Genomic DNA, 26,695 nt, shown 5'->3' on the forward strand with positions numbered 1-26,695 from the left:
TACGAGGACAATCCAAAAAGGTTCACAAGCCCAGAACAAATTATCTGTCAGCTGACTATCGACTTTCCCACCGAATCATCATAGAGTGGAATTCATTACCTCAGCACGTGGTTGAGGCTCCATCCGTCGACTCTTTAAAAAGAAAGTTGGATCAACTGAGAGACAAACATTGCCGGGATTAACACAGACCATCAAGCCTCCTGTCCTTTCCAAAATGAGACTGAAACTGAATGAAGGAGCAATAGCACTGTGTGACCTTGAGATCACTAGTTTTACTGCGCTTTGCTATAGAAACGGAGTTCTGACCCACTTAAATATTTCTCGATCTCAGGTCACCCTAAATTGAGATCTAGAGTTTCGGTGAGTGTACGGTTTATCACAGCTTGACATATCTAAACTCTGCAGTATGTCTGACCCATAAAGATGTTTAAACTAGAAATAAATTCTGCGAATGGTGTACAACACATCATAGTCACCAGGCCAACATGACACGAGCATATTTCCAAAACGTCATCAGTTGGCTCCTCGAGGCAGCCCTAATCAAAGAGCGGACACTCATGCACATCCTCATACTTTTCACCAAGAATTCACTTCATTTGAAATACTCTCCCACTCAATCTCCCTATTTTAAAATAGGGAGATTGAGGAAACGGCTATATAAAATTTTGGGGAGTTGACACAAAACCCCCAAAATTGGGAAATCGAGCATCAAAAGTGACCACACCGTCATTAGTAAGCAACTGTCAGAGAAGACGTTAAAAGCACTTACTCAACCACGAATTACCATATCCACCTTCTACAGGCTGTGTCTGTTGCAAGTCCGAATGTTTGCCACGGTTATCATAACCGCATACCAGTAACAGCGTTTTATCCCTCTCATTATCATCTCTGTTTCCACTTTTATTCTTTCGATTCCGTCTTCTTAAACATTACCAATTAAGTGAAGTGCGTATTCAGCTTTGAAAAGATCTTAGCACTCGAATAACCATTTTATTATTTCCATATTTCAACTATTGTGTTAGGCGCTGGTATCCAGAATCTCTATCACGCTGAGACAAACATACTGAAATCACAAGACATACAAATCCATAAATATCTGCCAAGCAGACTATAATTAGCGCATTTGAGTGACTAGACTACTGCCAATTAGACATCATTGAATACTTGGAAATGTACTAAAATAACAAGCAGATAGTCCAAAGAAATCAATTGATTTGTACAAACTTGTGGCGGAGATATTAAACAATGAAAAATAACGGGTCCTTCAGAGTTGTTTGAATAACTTGTATGTGTGAGATTATTTGTCAGTCCCATGTGTCTAAACAAGAGCTCAGACGATGAAGTTGGTTTATCGTAGATCTTTATCAAGAAAGTTTATTGAGTCCTACATTCCTCAAACTTGTGATTTTAGCATTCCTGACACATTATGGATTTCAACATTTATTTCTTAGAAGTCAAACTGTTGACTGTAATTTAAGGATTCTGAAAGACTTTTTAAGGTTTAATAATTTCACATTGGTGGTTTACTGACAATACCGGCTGTGACTAATGTATAGTTCCTAAGGACTCCTTAAATTTAAGATTTTGGTAAGGGAACGTGAGGTAGAAACTAAATGTTTAGGTACCGATTTTTAAACAGATTTTATTATTTATCATCGATGTCATTTGAAATAGACATTTTACTTGAGGTGGTACTGGTTTGCATTTACGTGAAACATGATTTTTGTCGATCTACATTTGATCACTGGTTATGAGGTTGGGTAGCAATCGATTTTTGAAGATAAATGAACACCATCATGAAACTTTCACATAGGAGGCACAAATCATGTGTTTTAGTGAGTAGAACTTTGAGCTGATTAAACATGAGGCATAAATCCATGATGAATTAGAAACTTGTAAATCACGGAGACAGTAAGCTTAATGCATTATATTTTGACGAAACAGGCTAGGTCAACAATAAATGCTCTTCAGCTGTAATAGTCTGAGGAAGCCAGCCTCTGACCCAAAAATGTTCTGTATAGAGAAACATTCAGGGAAAGTATGGAAATTTTGACCTATAAGTCGGCTGTATTGTCAGTTCTGAAGGTTTTCTCGTAGCAGTGATATTTTGGTTTCATGTATCAATGTTATGACCAGTCAGTAGATGATTTGAAGTCTGTCCATAATTTAAGCATTATTTAGCTTACAGAAAGTGTATAAAGTTAGCTACAGTAAAAACTACTCATAAGCGCTTCTTCGAGTCGAATTTGTCCATGCGCAGTTTTATGAATATGCATCTGTGGTACAACTAGCTAATAAAACCCTAACAGCGTAATTACCTTTAAACCAACCCATATTACTGTTTACAATGTTTTATTAAGTAACAGTCACCAGTCTAAGAACAAAAACTCTTTTGTATTATCAAGAATTATGTATTCATTTCGGGTAAAAATATCTGCCTCAAATTCCAAGTAAGATTATAGGTTTAGTGAAGTTTTGTCAGTTCTCATTTTGAGGTCGACTCAAAAAACATTTAATACTTATATTTTTTGAAGTCTGTTATTTTGGGTTGAAGTGATCAGTGGTAACGCACTTACTGCTCCGGCTTTGGCAACGTTAACGAACTTATTGGAAGGGTTTCAACAACCAGTGTTTTATCATAGGACTATCTCTAAAACGAGTGTGACTGGGCTGAACTTATGATATTTTTAAAAGGTTGATAAGTATTCACCAAAATTCACCCCTAAAACCGAAGAGCCATGATATGAAGGATACGTAGATCAATGACGAGCAGTGATGCCTAAACTGAGATGGTCAATTAGATAGCTGGTGGTTTGACCGAGCTTCAAAATTAAGGCAAATAGGAATAAGAGGGTAATATTGATTAGGCGAGTGGAATACACTCCAGAGTAGGAAGATAGGTTATGTACACAAAGCTGCAGCCAGTGTAATTTGATGTAAACTATCTGTTGATTGGTTGATGACTGAACAGGGTAAGAAAAATTTACCAAATAGCCACCAAAGCTGAGATTCTTTCCATCCTATGCAGCAACCACCATTTGAATTATCGTTCTTTGACTCTAAAAAAGGCCATATTTATTAGTAACTGATAACATTTTTTACCAGTCATATTAGTTTGTTGACAAATCGATAGCGAACAACCTAACGAATTATTTTTACTAGACCTCATCGAGCCAAATTGTTTTATTTAATCAGAGGAAAATAAGATTAATACAAACATGCAAGTTGTTAAGAACGTGTTTGTTAAATAGGAAACTTAGTCAAGATTAATAATCCTTAAGTCTTATCTTCTTACTGGAAGTTTGATTCTCATGTAATTCTCAGAACGCAGTATATTTTACTTGTCATTACAATTCTTGTGCATAAAGGCTTGAAACAAAGAACAGTGGACTTATGTCAGCCAATTTATGGAATAAAATACATAAAATTAACGAGTTTAAATCTCAATTATCTAAAGCGCTTAGTGAGGTAGACAAATTAAAAGAGCTAGCTATATGGGAAAATGGCAAGCTTGAAAATCAAATCGATGCAGAGACACTTCGACGCTATCGAAAGGCGAAGTCCAAGGAAGCTGAAGAACTTAATAAGAAAAAGTAAATTAACAGTTATGGATAAAATGATATTAAACTCTGAAACTTCTAGAGAGCATTTAAAAGCTGTACTGACGAACGATGAAAACAAAATTCTAAAAGAGTGTAAAACAGCAAGTGAGGAAAAAGCTGAGCGTTTGAAGTATTTAAGAGCACAAGCTGAATTGCTGGAAAAAAAAAAGAAAGAGACAGACGAAAAAATTGCGCTTGAAAAGTATGACCAGCGTCTTCGGTAAGTGAAAAATATTTAATAATTGGATTTGCGTTACAGTTATTGATGTATTTTATCGTTTGTAAAGAAACTAATGGTAGGATTGTTAGAGACTCGGGTATATATTCAAACTTTTAGAGAATATCATTTTGGGTTTTCGTAAGCAAATGTATCAGGTTCGAGTCTTGGTACAAACTACAACACTGGAATAGATGTAAAAATAGCTAACGAATCTTAAATAGGATTAAACGCAAGTCCTAGACTCGACTGCTAGCCGCAAGTTGTACAATCTATAAAAACTTGTCAAAATGCTTATATCGAAACAGTCAGCACTGAATGTTTGTATATCAATAAATTCAGTCAAATTTATTAACAAAGAGATAACTCAGATTCTTTCTAATAGTGATATAAATTGAATATTTGTACGAAATAAATGGCCTGTAAAACTGAAATCTGACGCCAACCATGCTAACAGATTAAATTAAAGAAGCATCTAAGAAATAGGAATAAAATCAAATACGATACAGATGAACTGTTAGTGAAAATTGGAAGTATCAAAGGGTATCTTCGAATACTTTGCATTAGATTCGTGATATGTGACGCTACGTTTCCATGATCTTACAAAACTCTATCAACGTGAGATCCAACAGAGAGGGTTAATAGACTTAACAATTACACCTGCGTTACTAAGAATAAGCTTTAGTGTGATTGTATCGAGATAGCTAACTTATGCTGTTGAAATCTGGACTATTTTATAAAAGGAAGTATATCAGAATTTTGAAATGTCTAAGCCAGTTTCCTAATTTTTAATGCTCAGCAAAGCCAAACTTATTCGCATGACAATTCTGTCAGCTTAGAGGCCTTTTAAAACCCTGGAATACGGTACGCTGATGGTTCCAAACGTGCTTGTTCTCAGGATTCTTTAGTTTCATATTAAACACAATACCTTTTAACCGCTTGATCTAAATACGACGTTTCACATATTAAAACCACATACAGAGATTAAACTACCTTCAAGTTTAAAAATCTCTGCGTGTAAGATAATAACCCAGTGGTCATTAGTGAGATAAACATCCTGAAATTTCCATGAGAAAACTTGAACTGTGGAGTCAGGTCAGTCGAAAGTAAAATCAATAAGCACCAAGTATTTTTAATAATCGTCCAGTTGTACTGCTAACAAACGAAGTTGAACGATGTAGGTGCGTTGGATTTCAAATCTGGTGGATTTGTATTAATCTCATTGCAAGAGACGAGAATTTCTTGAAGAGTTATTGTATCCCAATTAAGTCCCGGAATATGGAGAGACCTCTATGTATTGTTTGGAGGTTTCCGTTATTCTTTGCAGTCGTTTTAGTCATTGGTAAAAACGATCCTTAAACTTTACGAATGGACTCGTTTCGGAGCGCGTTAGGTGGCTTACTACAAGTTTTAAATAATTTTTTACTTTCCAGATAAGATTCATGATGTAATGACTGATGTAGGTTTTCCCGCTTAAAAATCATTTGCATTCCCACCAATAGCTTTTTACAAACATAAAATAGCCAGAGTAATGTTACTTTTGATAGAGAACTCAACAAAAACCCACAAATATGAAAATATATGAACACTAACATGGATGACACGAGTTTGTTGGAAAAACGTGTGCGTAAGGCAAAAATAAATACTTACACTGACATTTTACCTACCACTATGACTCTTTAGAGGAGATAACTTTCAAATAAACAAACAAAGTTAGAACAACTATATTTCGTTCCAATGAGTATCAGAATAAACTGATACTAAGTCGTCATGTTAAGCCTAATCAATCCAAACAACTTAATAAGCTTCAGTAAACTTTTTTAATGCATAAGTAAACTCATTCTGTTGGACTCCCTGTTGAAAATGTTTTTATTCTAAATATACCGGAGTAACCTCCATATATTGGCGAATTCATTATGAAGGTAAACTATTTTTTAAAATACACTTGTGGAGATAGTCAATATAGACTTATTTTGTAATTATTCACGTTCCCTACAGGGGATTCTTTTTAGTGGCTGATTCTATGTCAAGCCCACATAGGCCATTCTGGCTTCTGAACAGACCAATCTATTCATTCTTCTTAAACCACGTTTTGACCTTGTCACTTATTGCTTATTAATTCTGACATTTTTACATAATCGTATGTGTGTTAATTACTTACCATATTCATCATGTGTCTGTAATTTATTTTTGTGTGACTATAAATATCAATTTACGCTTGGCTCACTTGCCTTCTCCGATCGCCTTAACTCTTCCTTCTTCGTTTTGTTTCACTGATTTTCTGTTCAAATTAATTACTGCATGAAATATGCATATTCAGAATCCATTCTCATATTTGTCCTATTTAATTCCGCTGTTTCCTAACACGACTTATGTTGGTATTAACATACTAGGGTAACTGAGATTTATATTTCAATAACAACCAGCAAACGATCTAATTGGAGTCAGATAAAGTGTCACAAAACACTCAGCGATGTTTTAGAAGAACAAGGAATCTGTTTTAAACTGACTATGTGGTAAAAATAAATAGGTTACTATTCTTCAATATCAAACTTGTAGATTTTACAATATGACTTCTTAAACATAAACCACATGCTAACGGATAAGCAGGTTTGTCTTAAGGTTGGGAGAGGGGTTTAAAACTCAAGTAATTTCAGAGTGTTGGTGAAAAATGAATAATGAAAGTACGTTGAACTTCGTATGTATTTACGATGTCTATATTTAAGTTTGTGAACTTCGGAGTGGTTTCTTCACAGTAAAGTTTTAAAAAAAATTGCTACAGATGTGAATATTTATTTCCCGTTACTTCATACTGCGTAATCATGGTTTAAGCCTGGTAGGGAACTTAATATTTTCCAAAATTTTTACCAGAGAAGAATGTGCTGAATTACGTCAGGAATTAAGTAAACGTAGAGCTAAAGAAATCGCTCGTGATCTTTTAATCCAAATTGAAATGAAACAGAAGCAAAATCTTCTAGAGAAACGTCAAAATGACTATTTGGATAAGCTCGTATTAACTCACTCAAAGGATATGTCCAATGAAGCTGATGCGCAGATGATTGTAGAAGGAAAAAAGTAATTTGTTTTTGAGTTTCTTTATTTTCAGGCGGATCGCAAATGTTTTAAGACAACAGATAGAAAGAAAAGAGCAGGAGAAACTTGTAGAAAAAGCGGAGAAGCTGAAACAAGCAAACGCTTTGGTAAATTAGCTATTATTATTATTATTATTATTACAAATAAGCATTTAGTCAACATGTCAGTTCGATTACTTCATTTAATAGTTAAAGTTTTCTTAAAAATCCAGCTGAAATCCCGTTCAAAGTAAACAGGTAGTTGAACGTTCACCACATTAGATTTAAGTACTCAGTGAGAAAGATATCTGCAAATTAGTATTCTTTTTCACAACGGTTTATCAGTTATAAGTATACTGAATATCAACATTTAGTAAGCAAACATCCTGATAATAGTTGTTTGTGCAAACTACGTATTTCAGGTTCTTTATACGTTACAATTCATTAGTAGCACTTAAAATGATTAGATATTCAAGTTTAAATGATTTATTACAAAGGGTTATTTATGTAAACAAAATAATGTTTCACTGAAGGAAATTTTTTGTATGATACCATTTACGAGAGCTGCACAATTGAATTTATAGTTTTTTTCATACATAAAGTCCATAATAAAAATTGGGAGCTACTGAGTCATTAACAACAGTTCAAATTATTCAATCAGTCGATTATATTCATACTGGAGTCATAGATTTATACAGGATTTCACTCTCCAGATCAGAAGACTAATAGGTTCATTTCAGATATTGATGTACAGAAAGCCAATTCGGAGTGGGGAATATACTTATTTCCAAAGTTGGGTTTCGCAGAGTAGGAAGAAAAATCTAATAAATTCTCTATCTTTGTGAGCTTGAGGAATATGTACAGAAGACACGATTAACGTGAAATAGGAAAAAAACCAACAAATATTTATAGATTTCTTCTAAAGTTCATTGATAGCAACCTGAAGCCAGAATAGTTAATTGGGAGAATCCCTACCGTCCATTGAGTTCAGAGGAGATACAGATGCAGAGACATTACTAACTTTATTATTCGAATCATGGAAGGCGACTTTTTATCCAAATGAGATACAAATTGTATTTTTATTATAACGGAAAGAGTATCGGAGAAGTCAGAACTCTTGGGACTACTTTTAGGATTATCACTGTTTGTATTTTTATTTTATAAGTACTAAGTAACTAGACCATTATGTTTCTACATTTCGTTTACTGTGAGCTTCCATTTGATTCACTAGTCATTACTATGTTTTATTATCCCAAAATCATTACTAATCGATTATTCATAGTTTGCTCCGTTCATAGCCACTTTCTATCAGTTCGTTAAACAGCTATGATTTCCTGCGTTAAGGTGCGATGTAGTCTAGTTAGTCATGTACATAGGCTAATGAGTACCTGAGGTAGCTGCTGAACTGGTTTATTAAAATATAATATGTGGGCTTGTCTGCAGTCTTCTCTTTGGACTGAAGGCTTGGGACAGAAGACAATCTTGAGTATCGGCAGACTAATGACAGTTATCCTTACATTGGCTGAGATTATTTATATCGGCCAGAGTATACCATTGACTGAGATCAACGGCACCAGGCTATGGTTGTTTTTTTATAAACGTGTTTTCTATTCTCTATTTTTCTATATTCACCAAATGGAAAGTTAACTTTCAGATCTTCGTTATATAGCCTATTTTATAAATTGCTTTTGACACGTGTTCGTTCATATTTTTAGTCTTATAATCATTCAGTGAATAACCTTTTGTATCTCATTCATATATTTTATTTTGATGACTGTTTCCCTTCAAATTTCAATAAATCCTTAGTGCCTCTTTTAATGATTTAATAATCCCCAATTTTTATCATCGACCACTATATATGGAAAGTAACTGTAAAATCGATTGTACAGCTCTTGCAAATGATATCGTTCAAAAGAAAATCTCCTTCACTAAAACGTTTTAATTTTGTCTAGTTGTTCAGAGGATTTCTTTCGTTGATTGTTTATTTTCTTATTTAAAGTTGGTCAAACATTCAAATCATCTGAATGATTTCAAAAGATGCTGTTTACCAATCAAAATTACGGGGTACCATCTGTTTACTTTGATAAATAAATGAACATTATAGATTATTTATGGGCCATATTAGGCTTTTATACTGGTTTTCCACACAGTCCCGACCGTTGCTGTTACTTTGACGTGGTGGTCGGGTTTGCCTGTCGTGATGAACCAATCGAGCTATACTGGCCAGAACAATCGTTCCTGAAGGTCCCACCATACCAGACAGGTCGGTTGAAGAGCGGTAAGACTAAAAGCAACAAACTCAAGGTCCGAAGGCGAAGTCGTACTGCTGACTGTAAAGAGGTGTGACGCAGTAAGGTGTTTCTTTCAGACAACCAGCACAACAGCGATGCTGCCTTTCCACAAGGAGGGATGGGGTTAGAAAAAGTCGATCCTAAAAATGCACACCTCGCCTTACCCCACGGATATCCATCTATGGCAGTAAGGTCCCAACAAGTACGGAGCTAACAAGAGAATTACAAAAAGGTCGTATATGACCCACCCCAAGCAGTTGTCTCTTGGGCACTGAGGTCACACTCACCCCCAACTCGATTTCCTTTCAGGTACCTCCAGAGGAACCCTTCCACGGTGTGGGCAGCCAGGAAGTGATAACTCCCCTCATACCCCTAACAGAACTCAAGATCACTCTATTCATAATCAGTCATGGAGAAAATATAGTTGTTCACTACAATCAATCCTATGCAAACTAAAGGATGAAATAACAAAGGAAAACAAATTAATTATCATCTAAAAAATAAATTATGCCAACTGCGAAAAACACTACACCAAACAAAGTGGATGCCCCCTTCACCTTCGCCTACATGAACATCAATTAGCAGTCAAACGCTATGATGCCTCCTCACTTATATCAATACACGCGGACACTCATTCGATTGGAAAAATGTGAAAATCTTGGACGGAGGAAATTCCAGAAAATTTTTAGAAGCCTGGCACTCAGGTCAATCAGCAATCAACAAGCATACTGAAATCAATCCAATTTATCAGCCAATCAGGAAAATTCATAATCACTCTCCCTCTTCAATTCCTATTATGTCAACTTTCAACTCTATATTCCCTCCTCAAGTGTCACCATAGCCAACGATTCTAGTGAGAAAAACACTGTGCCAGGTCTAGTGAAACCTTGCTCCTAATTACACATTGGAGCCTTCAGCGTACTCACCCTATTTTAAATAGGCTAGCAGGCCTCCTTGGTCAAAACCCTAGAATCTCGTACCATTGATATATGCTGTGTCTCTGAAACACGCATACAGGATCCCAATGTGGTCATTCACTTGATCTCACCTCACCAAAACGGAGAACTGACGACACACACCTTCTGTTTATCTGGCGACCTGATGGCTAGTTCTCGTGGACTGGCAGGTGTAGGCATAGCACGAGGGCAGAGCAAGCACTATTGGAATGGATCCCAGTTAGCAATCGCCTATTTGTTGTTCGACTAAACGGCTCCGTAAGAACTCGTAAGGATAGGGACACACGTCGTTGCCTTTTCGTTGTTTCTAACTACGCCCCACTGACTGTAGCCCAGATGAAGTGAGAGATGACTTATGCAGAAAGCTTTCTGAACTTCTTCAAAAAGCTAAACGCTCAGACATAGTACTCGTAGGAAATGACTTTAATACCCAGGTAGGTAGCTTAAACAAAACAGAATGACGTTTAGGTGAGTATTTTAGTGTTCCGGCTCAGCAGACAGATAATGGTGATCGTCTGCTGCAACTGTGCTCAAACAATCGTTTATTTTAATAAACACTAATTTTAAGCATAAGGAAAGACATCGTCTAGCATGGCAACCTAGTGCACCAAACCAGCGATGGAATCAAATAGACCATATTGCTATCAGTCACCGTTGGAGAGGCTCGATAGGAGATTGTCGCTCGTTCTGGAATACCTTGTGGTGGTCCCTAAACTTCGTATACAGTTCGTCTTGATAACCATCACTAGATAACGCCCCAACGGTGTATTCATCAGAAGGCCAATACGAAGTGTTGATCAAGTTTATTATTGCACCACGCACAGATAACCAAAATTACAGGTACGCTAAGCAAACATGAAATAGTAGTGCCGAAAAGTAAGCGAACGAAGCGAGTCGAATGAGCAAGTATGCGAGGAGTCAATGAACAGAATTAAAATGTACATATATATACATAGGAAATCAACTAAGCGACTAATAGTAAGGCCAGCAGAATGAATGTATGCGTAGGCAGTAAGCAATACTCAGGTATACATATTCATACAAGTGCAACAATAATAAAGGTACAATAGTATAGATAATTTATTGTACGAATGATTCTGTCCGTTAAATAAGTTAACAAAAGGGCTCAACCAAATTAAATGTGAACAAGCTCAATTTGACGTGAGCTGCTGTAGCCTGTTTGGACTCCGATCATGCTCTGATACGAGCCCGCATTTGTTGGCGCCTCTCTGAACGCAGAAAGTCCACATTAAGAAGACTCATTACAGTTGAACTCAGTAAAGGGGAAACCAAAAGTACATTCTAGGAACAACTGAAGTCACACTTAGGTAGTTCTAAAAACTAGGCTCACCCAAATGTTGCTCGGAAAGATATACGAACAGCTGTGGAAACACCGAAAGGTTACGAAAAACCAATGGATCTCTACTAAGCCTATTGCACTGATAGATTCTCGTAAACTCATATCATCAGCCTCTGGACACGACAAAGGCAAATCAGACCTAGGTTAACCAAAAGTCTAAGGAACAACCGTGGGCAGTGGTGGGCAACGAAAGCAAAATAGATGGAAAAGGCATCAGCTGTACGTGACAAAAGACAGCTTTACAGACTAATAAAAGAAACTGGAATTAAGAAGCCGTTCGTGAGACGATCTCAGAAAAAGACGACGCTTATCAGCTCTCATCCCAGACGTTTAGAACGATGGGCGAAACACTTTAAGGAGCAGTTCAGCTGACCTTCAGCTACTCTACAACTATCTACCATTCCCAAACAGCCTGAATGGAACATTGAAGTAGGTCTCTCAACTCTAGCTGAAGTCCAAAAAGCTATAGCTAATCTGAACGAGGAAGTGCAGCTGGTCCAGATGGATTGGCTCCAGATGTCTTTAAGGATGGTAGTCCAGTTTCAGCGATCAGGTTGGCTAATATTTTAGCTAAAATCTTGGAATTGGTTGTAGTCTCATGTGCTGGTCGCAATCACTAATCATCTAAATATGTAAGAATCCAAATCACCTTGTGATAACCATAAAGAAACTAGTTTAACTAATATAGCATTTAAAATACTAGCCTTAATAATTATCGAGCACTTAGCAATGACTTGTGAACTGCAAACACGAGGAAATCAGGCTGGTTTCAGAACTGGTCGTGGCTGTATCGACCACATATTCACCATTCGTCAGGTTCTACAACACAGGCATGCTTATTAGCGTCCGACAATGATAGTTGTTCTTGGCTTAAAAGCAACTCAAGCTGCCAGCTTTGGGAAAATTTTGGGGTTTGCGTCTTATTTCCCCAGAATGGACCACATTTTCCCCAAAGTTGGCAGCTTGGGAACATTTGACTCTGTAAACGAGAGGTTCTATGGCAGTGTTTGTCCTTGAAAGGTGTACCTCAGAAGCACATAAACCTTGTGAAGGCTCTCTACTTGAACACTACCAGTCGAATCAGAACCTATGACAAACTGACATCTGATTTTGAAACTTCAATTGATGTCTGTCAAGGATGTCCATTATCATAGACCTACTGCTGAAAATAACGTTCTCTTCGTCTGAATTTTCGGGCATTGGTCTCCTTCCAGGAGATCCACTTATCGACTTGGAACACACAGTCCTGTTTGATGAAGACGTTGATAAAATGCAGTTTCTTAGTAGTACTGAGTATTAATGCCAGGATGTTTGGGATGCGTTCCTTCCTCTTTAAATAGGAATAGTTGCTTCAGGACTGGCCTGCGTCAACATCTGAACGGATGATAGGAAGTGAATTAGTCGAACACGTCGACAACCCCACTTATCTTGGAATTCTGATCAGCTCTAATGGGTCGGTGTCTGATGAAATCTCAGCACGGATTCGAAAAGCTCTTTTGGCTTTTTTTCAACTTACGTCACATATGACGAAGGCGAGATATCTGTCTATTAATAGAAGGACGAGTATACTACGCAGCAGTTCGTTCTGTTCTACTTTATGACTGCGAAACGTGGCCATTAAGAGTAGAAGGTACTCGTGAGTTAGTAGTATTCGATCACAGATGTCTTAGAAATATTGCTCGCATCTGCTGGGATCACCAGATAAGCAATAGTGAGGTTAAACGCAGAGTATTAGGGAATGATGGTAAGCCAAGTGATTTTGTAAATCTTCATCGACTGAGGTGGTTGGGCCACTGTTACGTATGCCTGGACACCGATTACCACGACTCGCAATGCTGACTAGTGTTGGGGATGGCTGGAAGAAAGTTAAGGGCGGCCAAGCCAAGACATGGCATCAGTGCTTGAAGTCACTAACTTCTGGTCTGAGCCATGTTGGTAGATGCAGGCTACTTGGTCGGGGTCCGCGTGACCATCATAACCAATGGCTGGAGACTGTGACATGGCTCAGAATCGATCAAATTAGCGTAGGTGTATACACCTTTTGTCTTCCCTTAAACCGTGAGATAAAAATTACTTTATACTTCACTTCCTACGAACTAATTCTTTCTTCCTGAAATATATCCTTTTATGCAATCTTTCTTTTATATATTGCTACCATGGAAGTGATTACTTCTATGAATTTGGTGTTCATCTTGGTGTGCTAATTAGGTGTGGCATATATGTGCCTGGTCCTACGTTGTAGCTGACTGAATGACTTCCCATACAGTACCTTACTATTCTGATGGTTTTGTCAGCTTGTACTATATACTGAGCAGCCGTGTAGAAGTCAGCTGAATTTTAGTAGACTTAGCAATTACAAATTTTACTACCTATTGCTTCCGATCCAGTGTACACTGACGTAAATAAATATTGCGTCCCTCTGGAAATAATGTCTTCTGTTTATCATAACCTGTTAGGAAGAATTAAATAAGCAACTGAAGCAAGAAAAAGAAGATGAGGTAACAAAAAAGAAACTAAGGTTCTCTAAGGTGAAACTGGACTTGAACAAGTGTTTACAGGAAAAACTATTGAGGAAATCAGAAGAACGCAACCAAGAAGCTCAGTACGACAATTTACTAACCCTTTTAAACCAACAAGTAGATAAAGAGAGGAGTGGAAAGCAGAGGGACAAGGTAATGTATTCCAGGAAATGTATTTTTACATATTTTTATTGACAATGAATAACAAAGTTGTTTAGGTGTGTATAAACTAGGTATATAAAATCAAAAACGTTTGTTACTAAATAAGTAAAAAAAATATGACTATTTCTAGCACATTTACAAAGTTTATGAAACGTAAACGTTATTGGTGTTTGGTATTGTATATTATTAACGTTTAATTTATTGTCGAAATCCATTTCGCTTCATAAATTCTAGGCAGTGAATGTACTTGCAGAGAGATAAGTTTGTTTCATAAATACTTAACACTGATGTGGTGGTAGAACATTTAGACGCTGCTATGTTTTGTCAGCTAAACATTTTTGTATATTGGGAAGATAGTCAAGCACCTTGTATTAAAACTCTCTGCATGTATTTAGAATTCTCTGATAAACAATGTGTAATAACACTATGTACCTCGATCAATATTACAACTCAACGTCCAAAAATATAGCTATCGGTTATTAACTTCTATCACATGATTGCTAATACAGATTAGGTAAAATCACCATCACATTAATTGTTTACACTTCATGAACTGATTTTAACTTTCTTATCGTTAGCTCAGATCCATTCCCATCATAACTGTTGGACTTATTTACTTACCTTCCCGGCAAATTAACTGGATGTTCTCACACCAAAAATCTTTCCCAGTTGTTTCTAAATTCAACAAATCAGTGATCTTTAGAGACCGTCTATTGTAGGTTTGGGAAAATCCGGTTCGTGATTCATTATTTATACACTACTAGGCGTAGTCGGTAGTCAAACACTACTAATTTTGGCTTGTTATGACAATTCTATTCGTTTTCTATTGATTTCTTTATTCTTTGTAATTACCACAGACGTTTTGTATCTTAGTCAGAGAGAAATATGAAATTCGGTGTCGATGGTGTTCTAATGTTTAGCCCAGATTCTGTATGGTCAATGTCTTATGCAAATGGAAGAAAATCTTGCGGCAAATTCCAGGGGGACCTTACCTCTTAAGTAGTATCATAATGTAAACAAGACCGGAAATTAATTATTGTGTTAGCAAACTATTTTATTCGATTACTGAAGACAACGTGCTGAATGAGAGATGTTTCTTTTCTTTAAAGTATGATTACAAATTGCTGACCTGACAATGTGAAGGTAATCAGAAATAGGATTTACTGAAAAAAAATTTCCTTGGTTTTAAATAGCCCAAATAAAAAAACCAATTCAATCATTCGACTTTTAGGTTACTTTAAAGAAAGAGGCGTTACAGTATTTAGAGCATGTTCGTAATTCAAAAGAAGCCGAAAAGATGTATGAGGAAGAAATTAGCAGAAGTATTGACGAACATATTGCAAAGCAACAAAATCTTGGTCACCATAAGAAAATGCAGCTTCTAGTAGCTAGAGAAAATTTGAAAAATGATGTAAACGAAGTATGTCGACAACAAATAATGGAAAGAAGTTAGTTGTATGTCTTTATATAGTATTTTATTATATTATCCCAAAATGGTATTAGATAAATATTTGTTAATTTGTCTATTGTGTGCCTTAAAATATCCTTAGAATGTTTGTAAATGTGCAGAAACGTTTTCTAGATTCAACAAATATTGACAACTACTCCATGATATTGCCATCAGTTTCAAGCTTCCTGGTAAAAGTAACATGTTGGTTACAAATCATATTGCAAAAATAATATCAGTGGATCTAGGATGACACAGGTTTCATTGAGTAGGAATAATAATCCCAATGGATAAACGTCTGAGTTTTTTTGTTAAGTCCTTGAGAAAATGGAACCATTAATTATCCAGGGTACTGGTGACTCACTATTTGTTTTGGAAAACATAAATGACTGCACTAGTTTAGCGTTCATTTAAAATATAGCCAAAAGATGAAAAACTATGGTTACAGATTTTACTAAATATCTGGCTAAAAGGTATCAAATCTATTTCAGTCACAACACTTCTACGTATTTCATGAATAAAAATAGGTATGCATCTTCTGACTGTCTCAAGTGATCAATTTGTAGGACGTGTAAAATATCACTGGACCCTTGTTGAATTGTCTATGAAGCTGAACTTATCCCTACTTTGGAGGACTTGTCAATGATTAGGTTGTTTGACGACCTACATTCAAGTCAAATATAGACAACTAGGGTTGACCATTACAAACTACAGTACTAATACAAGCAGTAGTCGATTGCTTCTCGTCCAGATTCATACTCTATGTGTCTAAGCAAAACGTTCAAGTGGCAAGACTTTATTCGCTTTCTGAATCTTCCTATACAAGCTGAATAGCCGTAAAGATGACACAGATATACAGGATTCTACAATGCTCTTGTCTGTATCACTTTTATAATTTAAAGATATCAACCCAGACAAATCAGAAGTCAGAGATGGATGCGTTCAAAGATACATCTGTAAGGTTTTCGAGACGTGGAGAACCGTTTGATCTAAGCTGGCTAGTAGTTGCAAGGGATCCGTAGCACGGCGTACCCACTCGTGATCGGGTGTGGGTGCGCTTTTAGCTAGGGTGTGTTCAGTAAAACTACTGAGGCCAGAATCAATGTCGAAGACTCACGGAGCTCTTTATTTTGAGGACTCATTTACTGCTACAGCCGGACCGCCAAGTTAGGTGAAGTCAAGCTAAACAGTTATTGCACATTGTGAATCCAACGTAAGATTGCGTACTTTGCGCAGTCACACTATTCATGTACAACCCCAGGATATTAACACCCACACTAAATCTCATCCGGCTAATGAATATGGGATGACACCATTTTGAATTTGAAATACGGCCTGTGACTGAGATCGTACTATCACTAGATATTCGGTCGATACTTTATACATAAATTGAATCAATTTACACCAGATACACGATTTACGTCCAAAAATAGGAAGCCATAGTACGAGCTAAACAATTCTTTACTCAACACAATTACAAGCAATCAATAGTCAGTGATTGCATCAGTCAGTCAGTAACAACGTAGAACTTCGTACGTACGTACATCAGTTCGAGTTGCCACACCACCTTGGCACAGAGATGCAGTTGTCGATTCAAATCCCGTAGTGGTAGAGGTAGTAACAGTATAAGCAGTAATCGGGAAGATTAGGGTTTGGAGATGTTATTTAAAGAGTATAATACAGTGAAATAAATTTGGAAAGAGGAAAAAAGGGACATGAAGAATTCAGAAGATTAGAATTTGGGAGAACACAGAGAGTGGATGCACCTGCGCCATTGCAAACGATTTTGAGCCATGCCATTCAGGGTCTCTAACCATCGGTTGCTATCATCTCGCGGTCCCCAATCAGGTAGTCTACACCTACCAACATGATTCAGTTCACTTGTCAGTGACTTCATGGACTTGTGCCATGTTTTGATCTGGTCGCCCCTAGCTTTCTTCCAATCTACTATACCACTGAACATAGCACGTCGAGGTAGTCGGTCGTTGAGCATACGTAACACGTGTCCCAGCCATCTCAACTGATGAAGTTTCACTACTTCAATTGATTTGCCATCCTTACCTAGTACCCGTTTCCTAACAACTGTGTTACTTACTCGATGGTCCCATGATATACGAGCAAGGTTTCGAAGACACCTATTATCGAATACTAGTAACCTACGAATATCCTCTACTCTTACCGGCCATGTTTCACTCCCATAAAGTAGGACGGGACGAACTGCTGCGCAGTAAACACGTCCTTTGGTTGATAGACGGATATCTCGCCCACGCCATAAATGACGCAAGTTGGCAAAAGCTAGTCGAGCCTTCTGTATCCGTGCTGAGATTTCGTCGCACACCAAACCACAAGGGCTGATGAGACTTCCAAGATAAGTGAAGCGGTCGACACACTCAACTACTTCACTCCCTATCATTAGTTCGGGTGTCGATGTAACCCAATCCTGAAGCAACATTTTGCATTTCGAGGGGGAGAATCGCGTCCCGAACATGCTTGCATTGTTGCTTAGAGTGGTCAGAAGACTCTGCATTTTGTCAGCGTCTTCACCAAATAAAACTATGTCATCTGCATATTCTAAGTCAACAAGTGAACCTCCCGGTAGAAGTTCAACCCCTGTAAATTTAGATGAGGAGAGTGTTATCTCTAAAAGTACGTCGACCACAAAGTTGAACAAGAATGAGGAGAGTGGGCAGCCCTAATGAACACCACTTGAGGTAATCAATTCTGATGACAGCTCGCCATAAGCTCTCACTCTACCAGTTGTGTTCAAATAGAGAGCCTTTATAAGGTCAATGTACTTCTTTGGTACTCCTTTCAGTGACAAACACTGCCATAGAACCTCACGATCAACAGAGTCGAATGCCGCCTTAAGGTCGAGAAATACTACCATTGTGGGGCGTCTGAATGTGTGTCTGTGTTCTAGAACCTGACGTAGTGTGAATATCTGATCTATACAACCACGTCCAGGTCGAAAACCGGCCTGGTTTTCTCTAATCTGCTCTTCACGAGCTTTGATTAGGCGTCGAAGCATTATTGAAGCTAATATTTTAGACACTATATTTGTCAAACTGATTCCTCTGTGATTATCACAAGAGGACTTTTGTCCTTTCTTATAGACTGGCACAATCAGTGATTGAGACCAGTCAGATGGGACTACGTCCAGTTCCCAAATTCTACCTAAGACCTCGGTTAATCTCATTGCTAATACTGGACCGCCATCCTTAAAAATCTCAGGAGTAAACCTGTCAGGGCCTGCTGCTCTCCCTCGTTTCAGATTTCCTATGGCTTTTTCAAATTCATAAGGAGTCGGAGGATCTACACTAACTTGCCATTCAGGTTGACTGGAGATCGTGAGAAACCGAAGTGTGGCTGAAGGCCAGTTGAACTGATCCCTAAAGTGTCCTGCCCATCGATCCAATCTCCTAGATTGAGAATGAATAATATGTCCATCTTTCTCTGAGATTGTTTCGCTAACGGTCGGGTTCCTAATTCCGGTTTCCTTAACGAGTCTGAACAATTGTCTGCTATTACCTATTGCCGCTGCCTTTTCCATCTCTCTTGCTTTCGCTACCCACCACTGTTCGCGATCATTGCGTAGACTTCTTGTCAGCTTGCGCTTAAGCTAACTCCGCTCCTCATTATGTTCAGAGCCAGGTGGAATGAGTTTCCGAGCATCTATCAGTGAGATAGATGCTGCTGAGATCCAGTGATGCTCCCTAACCTTCTGGTTTACCTTAATAGCAGATATCACTGCTGTTTCCACAGCTTTTCGGATATCATTCCATGCTGCATCGGGGGGGGGGCATCACATACATGACTGCCTAACTGTTTTCCTAGTTGTTCCCGAAATATACTCACAGCTTGACTATCATTAAGCAGGATCATAAGAGGTTTCCTTGCAGTGTCTTTCCTACGTCCAGTAAGACGCAAGCAAATACGCGCTCGCACTAGAGCATGATCTGAATGTAAGCATGTGCTCCAGAATGAGCGACAGTCTTCTATCGAGCCCCTCCATCGGTGGCTGATAGCGATGTGATCTATTTGGGTCCAACGTTGGGACGAATTAGGGGGTCGCCACGTTAAAAGATGTTTTTGTTTATGCTTAAAGTTAGTATTTGCAAGGAACAGGCGGTTATCTGAGCATAGCTGCAACAGACGGTCGCCATTACCTGTTCTTTGAGCCACGACACCATAAGATCCACCTAGGTGTCTTTCCCTATCGCTTAGTTTACCTACTTGAGCATTAAAGTCACCGGACACTATTACTACATCCGAGCACTTAGCTTTTCGGAGAAGGTCCGAAAGCTTTCTGTAAAACTCATCTTTTACATCATCTGAGCTGCAGTCAGTGGGAGAATAGGCAGAGACGACGAAGAGGCAATGACGAGTGTCCCTATCTTTCCAGATTCTTACTGTTCCGTTCAGTCGGACAGCGCACAAACGACTGTCTACTGGGATCCACTCTAAGAGGGCTAGTTCTGCCCTAAGACTCAATGCTATACCTACGCCGGCGAGGCTAAGGGAAGCAGAATCAGGGCTTCCAGATACACGAAATGTGAATCGAGTCGGTTATTTATTTTGGCATGATGAGGTCAAGTGAATGACGCTACTTGGATCCTGTATGTGCGTTTCGGAGACGCAGCACACATCGATGGCGCAAGATTCTAAAGTCCTAGCTAAGGAAGCCTGTTGTCCTATTTGGCACAGTGTTCAGACGTTAAAAGCTCCTACGTGTAGTTTAGAGCGTGGTTTCAGGAGACCAGGAATAAAGTTCCGCGTACACGAATCGTTTGCTCGAGCGGTGGGAGGTGATAAAGAGACGTGAGGAGGGTTAGTCATGGAGATAAGAGAGGTATTAGGAGGTGTATGAAGGATTTGAATGTGACCAACTTGGTCTCGTGTGTTGTTACGGGTGTGAGGGCTGGTGTCACTTCCCGGCTGCCCACACCGTGGAAGGGTATTTCTTGAGGAACCTGAAATGGAAATTGGATTAGTGTTGGTCTTAAAGACCTGGGAGCGTGACCGCAGAGCCCAAGGGACAACTGCTTGAGGCCGGTCTCGCACGGCCTTTTCGTGGAGGGTTTTTAATGTGTTAGCTCCGTTCTTCAAAGGGCCTTACCGCCGGAGACGGAAATCCGTGAGGTAAGGTGAGGTGTGACATTTTTAGTGTCGACCTTTTCTAACCCACCCTCCTTATGGGAAGGCAGCATCGCTGCCATGCTGGTTGTTCGAGGGAAACACCTTACTGCTGTCACACCTCTCTACAGTCAGCAGTAGGACTTCGCCCTCAGACCTTGAGTTGCTGCTTTTAGTCTTACCGTTCACCAATCAACCTGCTTGGCATGGTAGAACCTACAGGAACATATGTTCTAGCCAATATAGCTCGGTTGGGTCATCACGATAGGCAAGCCCGACCACCGCGTCAAGGTAGCATCTTCGGTCGGGCAGTGATTGCATAGTAAAATTAACAATAGGAAGGAGACCACATACTTGATAGTTGGCAATCTTAGTGTCTGTTTGCTCTCATTGGCCAATCACATTTTACTTCCGCTAGTCACACGCTAAAGGTGTGATCTGGTTTGAAATACTATTCGAGCTGATATTAGAAGACATCTTCTAATATCATTATCGAAATTCATCAAAGGGACTAATTGTTTTAATGTCTTATTATTTGGTTTTTTTTTTTTCAGGAAAAAGGCAGGATGAAGAAAAACTTGAACACATAGAAGTGAAACAACTGAACGAAGTTATTGAACGAATGAAGTTAGATTCTAAGTATGAGCTGCAGTTGCGACGCCAGAATGTTGAGACATATCGTAACGCCTTAGAACGACAAATTGCTGACCAGCGAACTAGATACCAACAACTAATAGCTGACAATGCACGGGAGTTTGAGAAGAATAAGAAAACAGAGGAACAGCTCACCGAACTTGTGCATAATATCGTTAATTCAAATGAAACTGACTACAACAGACATCTATGGCAAAAACTGTTGACTACTGGTCACTGGTCTATTCCAGTGTGGGATGGTGAACCTCAAATATCGAAATTTGCAAGTGCAAGGTATTAAACCAGAAAATTAATATTATCCAACGTATTTGACTGTTTTCACCATAAATCTAAGAGGAATTATTACTATTGCCGTTGTTGTTGTAATTGAAACATGTTAAACCACGTGATTTTACTAAAGCATCATTGAGTAATTTGCTCAATGAAAATGAAAAAAGATCATTTATTCTATATGCTGCTTTCCATACCTATAAATGGTTGGTCACTATGTTATAGGTGAAGTATCGACCGAATATCTAGTGATAGTACGATCTCAGTCACAGGCCGTATTTCAAATTCAAAATGGTGTCATCCCATATTCATTAGCCGGATGAGATTTAGTGTGGGTGTTAATATCCTGGGGTTGTACATGAATAGTGTGACTGCGCAAAGTACGCAATCTTACGTTGGATTCACAATGTGCAATAACTGTTTAGCTTGACTTCACCTAACTTGGCGGTCCGGCTGTAGCAGTAAATGAGTCCTCAAAATAAAGAGCTCCGTGAGTCTTCGACATTGATTCTGGCCTCAGTAGTTTTACTGAACACACCCTAGCTAAAAGCGCACCCACACCCGATCACGAGTGGGTACGCCGTGCTACGGATCCCTTGCAACTACTAGCCAGCTTAGATCAAACGGTTCTCCACGTCTCGAAAACCTTACAGATGTATCTTTGAACGCATCCATCTCTGACTTCTGATTTGTCTGGGTTGATATCTTTAAATTATAAAAGTGATACAGACAAGAGCATTGTAGAATCCTGTATATTACTTAAGGCCTTTGACTTTCCCTCGTTTTATATTAGTTAGATAATTTTCAACCCCCTCAAGTCATTTTTGTATCCGGAGAATCTTTTGTTTTTGGTATTTAAGATATGATACCTTCTGAGTGAATAAAATGCGTTTGGATCAAGTAGAAATATTTTTGGGGTACTATCTGAACTATTGCATCTTCAAAAACTGTGTTTTGGAAGAGAAAAGCTTTATTTTAAATCCATATTCAGAATATTATATCGGTGGCCTACTCAAGTTAGTCGAGAATGGTGCGACGAACCAGCTAACGTCGAAGTCACAACTCGTGGTCAGCACCATACGTGGACTACCCCATTGACGTATCAAGGCATTGTAGATGCTTTGAAGACTGTACAACACAGAGGACGTTATTACAGAAATACATTAGTTAAGGTAGATACAAGCGAATGTAAGATCACTACCGCACAGGCCAGTCCATGGTGTAACACATGTAATCAGCAGTCACTGATAGGCGGGAAGACCTAAAATCACAACACACACAATGTTAACCGAGCACTTCATACCAGAGAGAACACAGAATGGAAACCACCAGTTGTTTATATGAAAATTAAAATTTGCGGGTTATGTACAGAAGGGAGAGCTAGTTTACAAAACAGTCTAATGAGTCACCCTGAAGGTTCAGTGCATGCGGAGCTTGCTCTTCTTCTAAAGCATTTACTCTCGGTTGCCCTGCAATAGAAAAGGAAACAGAATACATCAACAACACCATACACGATGACCTTAAATACCGTTACAACGGCGTACGATTAACTAGTGCGCGTTGAATGTCATCGACCTTGACGAGAGCAACGATTTGTCGATATTCAGTGACCCAACTGCTGGAGGAGTTGGATAGGGCTCAGTGAAATTTCACTGTCCCTTTAGTACCACTTATTCTTAAGGTTTAATTACTTTGTTGTTCAATACAGAAATCGTGGAATAGTTTACCTATTTCATTCGATACTCAACTATCTGATCTGAATTTACTGAACCTAGTAATAAGTTTTCGATTAATAATTGATCAAGTACATTGAGTGATCATCTAACCACGCGTATGCACCACAGCTTGAGGCTTCTTGTCCTTGGCGCTTTCATCTAGCAAGATGAAGCTTTTCTTTTATCGACATATTATCACTATAATTTAACAAAGACTAAGTCTCAAAGTCATTGTATGTACATCTGTCTCATTTCCTGACATTTCGAGTTGCAATTGATTTTGCTACATTTGATTCCCAGTATATCTTAATTCTTACAAATAAGGCTACTAAGTTTCTCGTTCCTACGTATTGTTCCATATTTAAGTTAAGCTACTTTTACTGATATACCCACGTTGGATCTGATATTGTAACTCAGTAAACGTCAGGTAGCTCAAGACTGCCGCACAATCTCCTCACAGTTTTCCGATCCTACATTAATTTTTGCAGTTCATATTATACGTTTCCAAGTTCAAACACTATATGCCATGCTTTCCTTAGATATCATACATCGTCTTTTCATAAATTACTATGATATACGGATACGCCGTTCAACTAATAAAGGTCTTACGTTTGTTAAGCCTTAATACTATCACTTAAACAGATGACCAAAAACATTATCAACTCCAAAGTGGTGTGACTCTGTTCTTGTCAATGTTCCACTAGTTTAATGCTTTCATATTCATTTTATTAACTCACTTCTGTGTTGATCTCGTTGCTAATTGTCTTATTGTTAGGTATTACATCCCCGTATCGTTCCACCTACTCCATTATACACCTATCAATCATCATGTTTTCCTGATAACTAATACTTTATCCGAAAACTCATACGTTATCACGTAGAAATTTACAACACTGCATCGATGTTCAACCCGTAGCCCGTAAGCCATAATCGTTTGATATACCTAAAACATGGTACTTGAAGAAATAGTTTTCATAATTAGGTATAAAAGAAAAGGCCTTGAGTAGAACATAATCTATTCAACAATGACCGTGAAATAGCCTAGCATCGAAAAATTGAGAAAAGGTGATTTCATTGACCACTAGGGGTTAGTTATTAGCAAACTAAATTCATCCGTGCTTGTGTAAGAGATAATTTTTTTGTCTCCGGCTCTCTATAATTGGATGCGAGGCGACTATTCAATGAAACTTAGGTTGTTCTCTCATGCATGCTATTTCTCAAACTCACGTTTTGAATCGCTTTAGCTATGATATACTACTAAGATAACATAGTACATTCTGATACCGACTTTTATTCTACGACTAAAATCCTGACATTTGGTCACAGAAATAGTAAACAAATAATAAAGAATGTGCTAAAAATATTAGCGTTTCAAAACACTTCACATCCATATGATGATTTATGGAATTTATTCAGTAGGTTTCTGGATTTCTAATTCAGTTTTCGCCCTCCTACTCAGAATCATTTCACTTCGTTACAATTTGCAGTTTATTATTAACTGTTTTGCAATTATTCCGCAGATTTACGAACTATAGTTTAGTGGCAGTAATTAGTATGAGCCTGACACAATAATCAGGAATACACCTGTTTCTGCATTGCAAAAATTTAAGGATCGTTTATTATTAAAATAGATTCTCTCAGCCACTGGACTTCTCTCTTTTGTTTTAAGCAACAGATTTGCAGTTATGTGGCTTCTACCTTATACGAGTCGTGTCCCATATGTAGGCAACCGCCTCTATCGTACCTAATAACAAGTGCTAGCGTTCTATCTACAACTATGAACATTTCATTACTCAAGCATATCGAATTATTAACGTATATATTTTTATGTAAGCGATGGTTTCACAAAATGTGTATCAATCTGTCATTAGGAACATCTAAACTTTACTGAAAACCAGCTTCATCCTGACTGTGTAGAGAATGAACTTTTCAGATAAAGTATTTGGGTTTCTAATTCTGATAAAGAAGTTGTCAAGTGCTAGTGTTCCCTCATTGAGTTTGATATTATATGAAGAGGACACTGTGAATTACAGATATTGTTAGCTCAGTTCTTACCCTTGACTGAAGTGTTGAAACTCTGGTGGTTAACATTCCTGATGAGGAAAACACCCAGTCTACAGTGTAGCAGCAAATAAATCCCCAAAATATATAGCTCTGTCAGTCTTCGACATTAGATGCTGACCACATTAGTTTTAATGGGCTCACATAGCTGAAGGCGATCGGTCACACGTCCGCACCAGATCACGAGTGGGAACGCCTTGATCAATATCTCCTGCAATCGCTAGCCAGATAAGATCAGACGATCCTCGATATATTGATAGTCAATCAAATATATCTTCAAACCTCCCCGCTTCTGGCCTTTGATTTTACTGGGTGGGCACGATTCAATTATATAAGTTATTACCGGTTGAAGAGTTGTCAAACTACGAATACCTGTGACATCTTCATTGGTGAGTTGACGTGATCTGGTACAATTACTTGCAAACTGTCTGTTCCTTTTTGGAATTTCATATATCATTGCTTTACTTTAATGTTTATATATTGTGATATTTTTTCGTTTTTTGGATATATCATTCGGGTACTTCATATTCTCCATGATGGAACAGACACTTAAGGTATTTAAGTTAGAGACTACGAGCACTGCGAAACCGATACCCTTGCATAATTCCTAGCAGTAGTCAAGGCACTACCGCCCGAACTTAACAAGTACGTAACACCTAGTATGTTAATTAGTGGTGTTTCGGAACCCTACAAAACTCTAAAACGCGGAGACCCAACCAATCGACAAAGGTTAGACTAACACCTTAATAATATCGATCTGCACCACGGTTCAGCGACAGACATGTTGTTAAGAACGAGAGAAGTAATTGGTTAAAGAACTTTCGATGATGGCCTATTTAGACAACTTACTTGTCTAAACTCCCTCAACAGGTGCAAGCTGTTCTGATCTCGGCCCAACCGCATCTTAGAGATTACCAAATCTTTTAACACCGAGGTTTATTCAGACAAAGAACAACCTCAAGCGACACAAAATGACATAACGGAACTATGTCATACGCTGACATGTTACCTTCCAATTCGTAATGACCGTAAACGATCAGAAACCCCGCAAAGTTATTCACGAAAACGATCTGTCTGTAGACCACAACTGGTGCTGGTGTCACAATCAGTACGGTAAATCTTTTCGGAATTATAGAAAACCCTGCAGTTTTTCGAACTCCAATTCGACCAACAAGTAAAACATTAACGCGTTAACGGCAGCCGTATTCGGCGATCCCAGCCGTCTGTTATACGTCAC

At 38.3% G+C, this 26,695-nt stretch overlaps 1 protein-coding gene across 2 annotated transcripts; it reads left to right on the forward strand.

Moving 5' to 3' along the window:
* The first annotated feature begins 293 nt into the window (after positions 1-293).
* Positions 294-21,862, forward strand: CCDC11 (Cilia- and flagella-associated protein 53). Of its 2 annotated transcripts, XM_051210849.1 has the most exons (11): positions 294-360; positions 3,369-3,593; positions 3,643-3,822; positions 5,818-6,213; positions 6,246-6,503; positions 6,546-6,655; positions 6,696-6,894; positions 6,926-7,019; positions 13,954-14,169; positions 15,036-15,626; positions 21,313-21,862. In XM_051210849.1, the coding sequence occupies exons 10-11, from the start codon at positions 15,476-15,478 to the stop codon at positions 21,690-21,692; spliced, it is 531 nt and encodes a 176-aa protein (XP_051070865.1). In that variant the 5' UTR covers positions 294-360; positions 3,369-3,593; positions 3,643-3,822; positions 5,818-6,213; positions 6,246-6,503; positions 6,546-6,655; positions 6,696-6,894; positions 6,926-7,019; positions 13,954-14,169; positions 15,036-15,475; the 3' UTR covers positions 21,693-21,862. The 2 variants fall into 2 exon arrangements, with proteins under 2 accessions (XP_051070865.1, XP_035586500.1); XM_035729399.2 differs by lacking the exons at positions 5,818-6,213; positions 6,246-6,503; positions 6,546-6,655 and having other exon boundaries at positions 6,691-6,894; positions 15,410-15,626.
* The last annotated feature ends 4,833 nt before the right edge of the window (positions 21,863-26,695 follow it).

Source organism: Schistosoma haematobium, chromosome ZW (assembly GCF_000699445.3).
Source record: "Schistosoma haematobium chromosome ZW, whole genome shotgun sequence".
Classification (NCBI taxonomy): domain Eukaryota; kingdom Metazoa; phylum Platyhelminthes; class Trematoda; order Strigeidida; family Schistosomatidae; genus Schistosoma; species Schistosoma haematobium.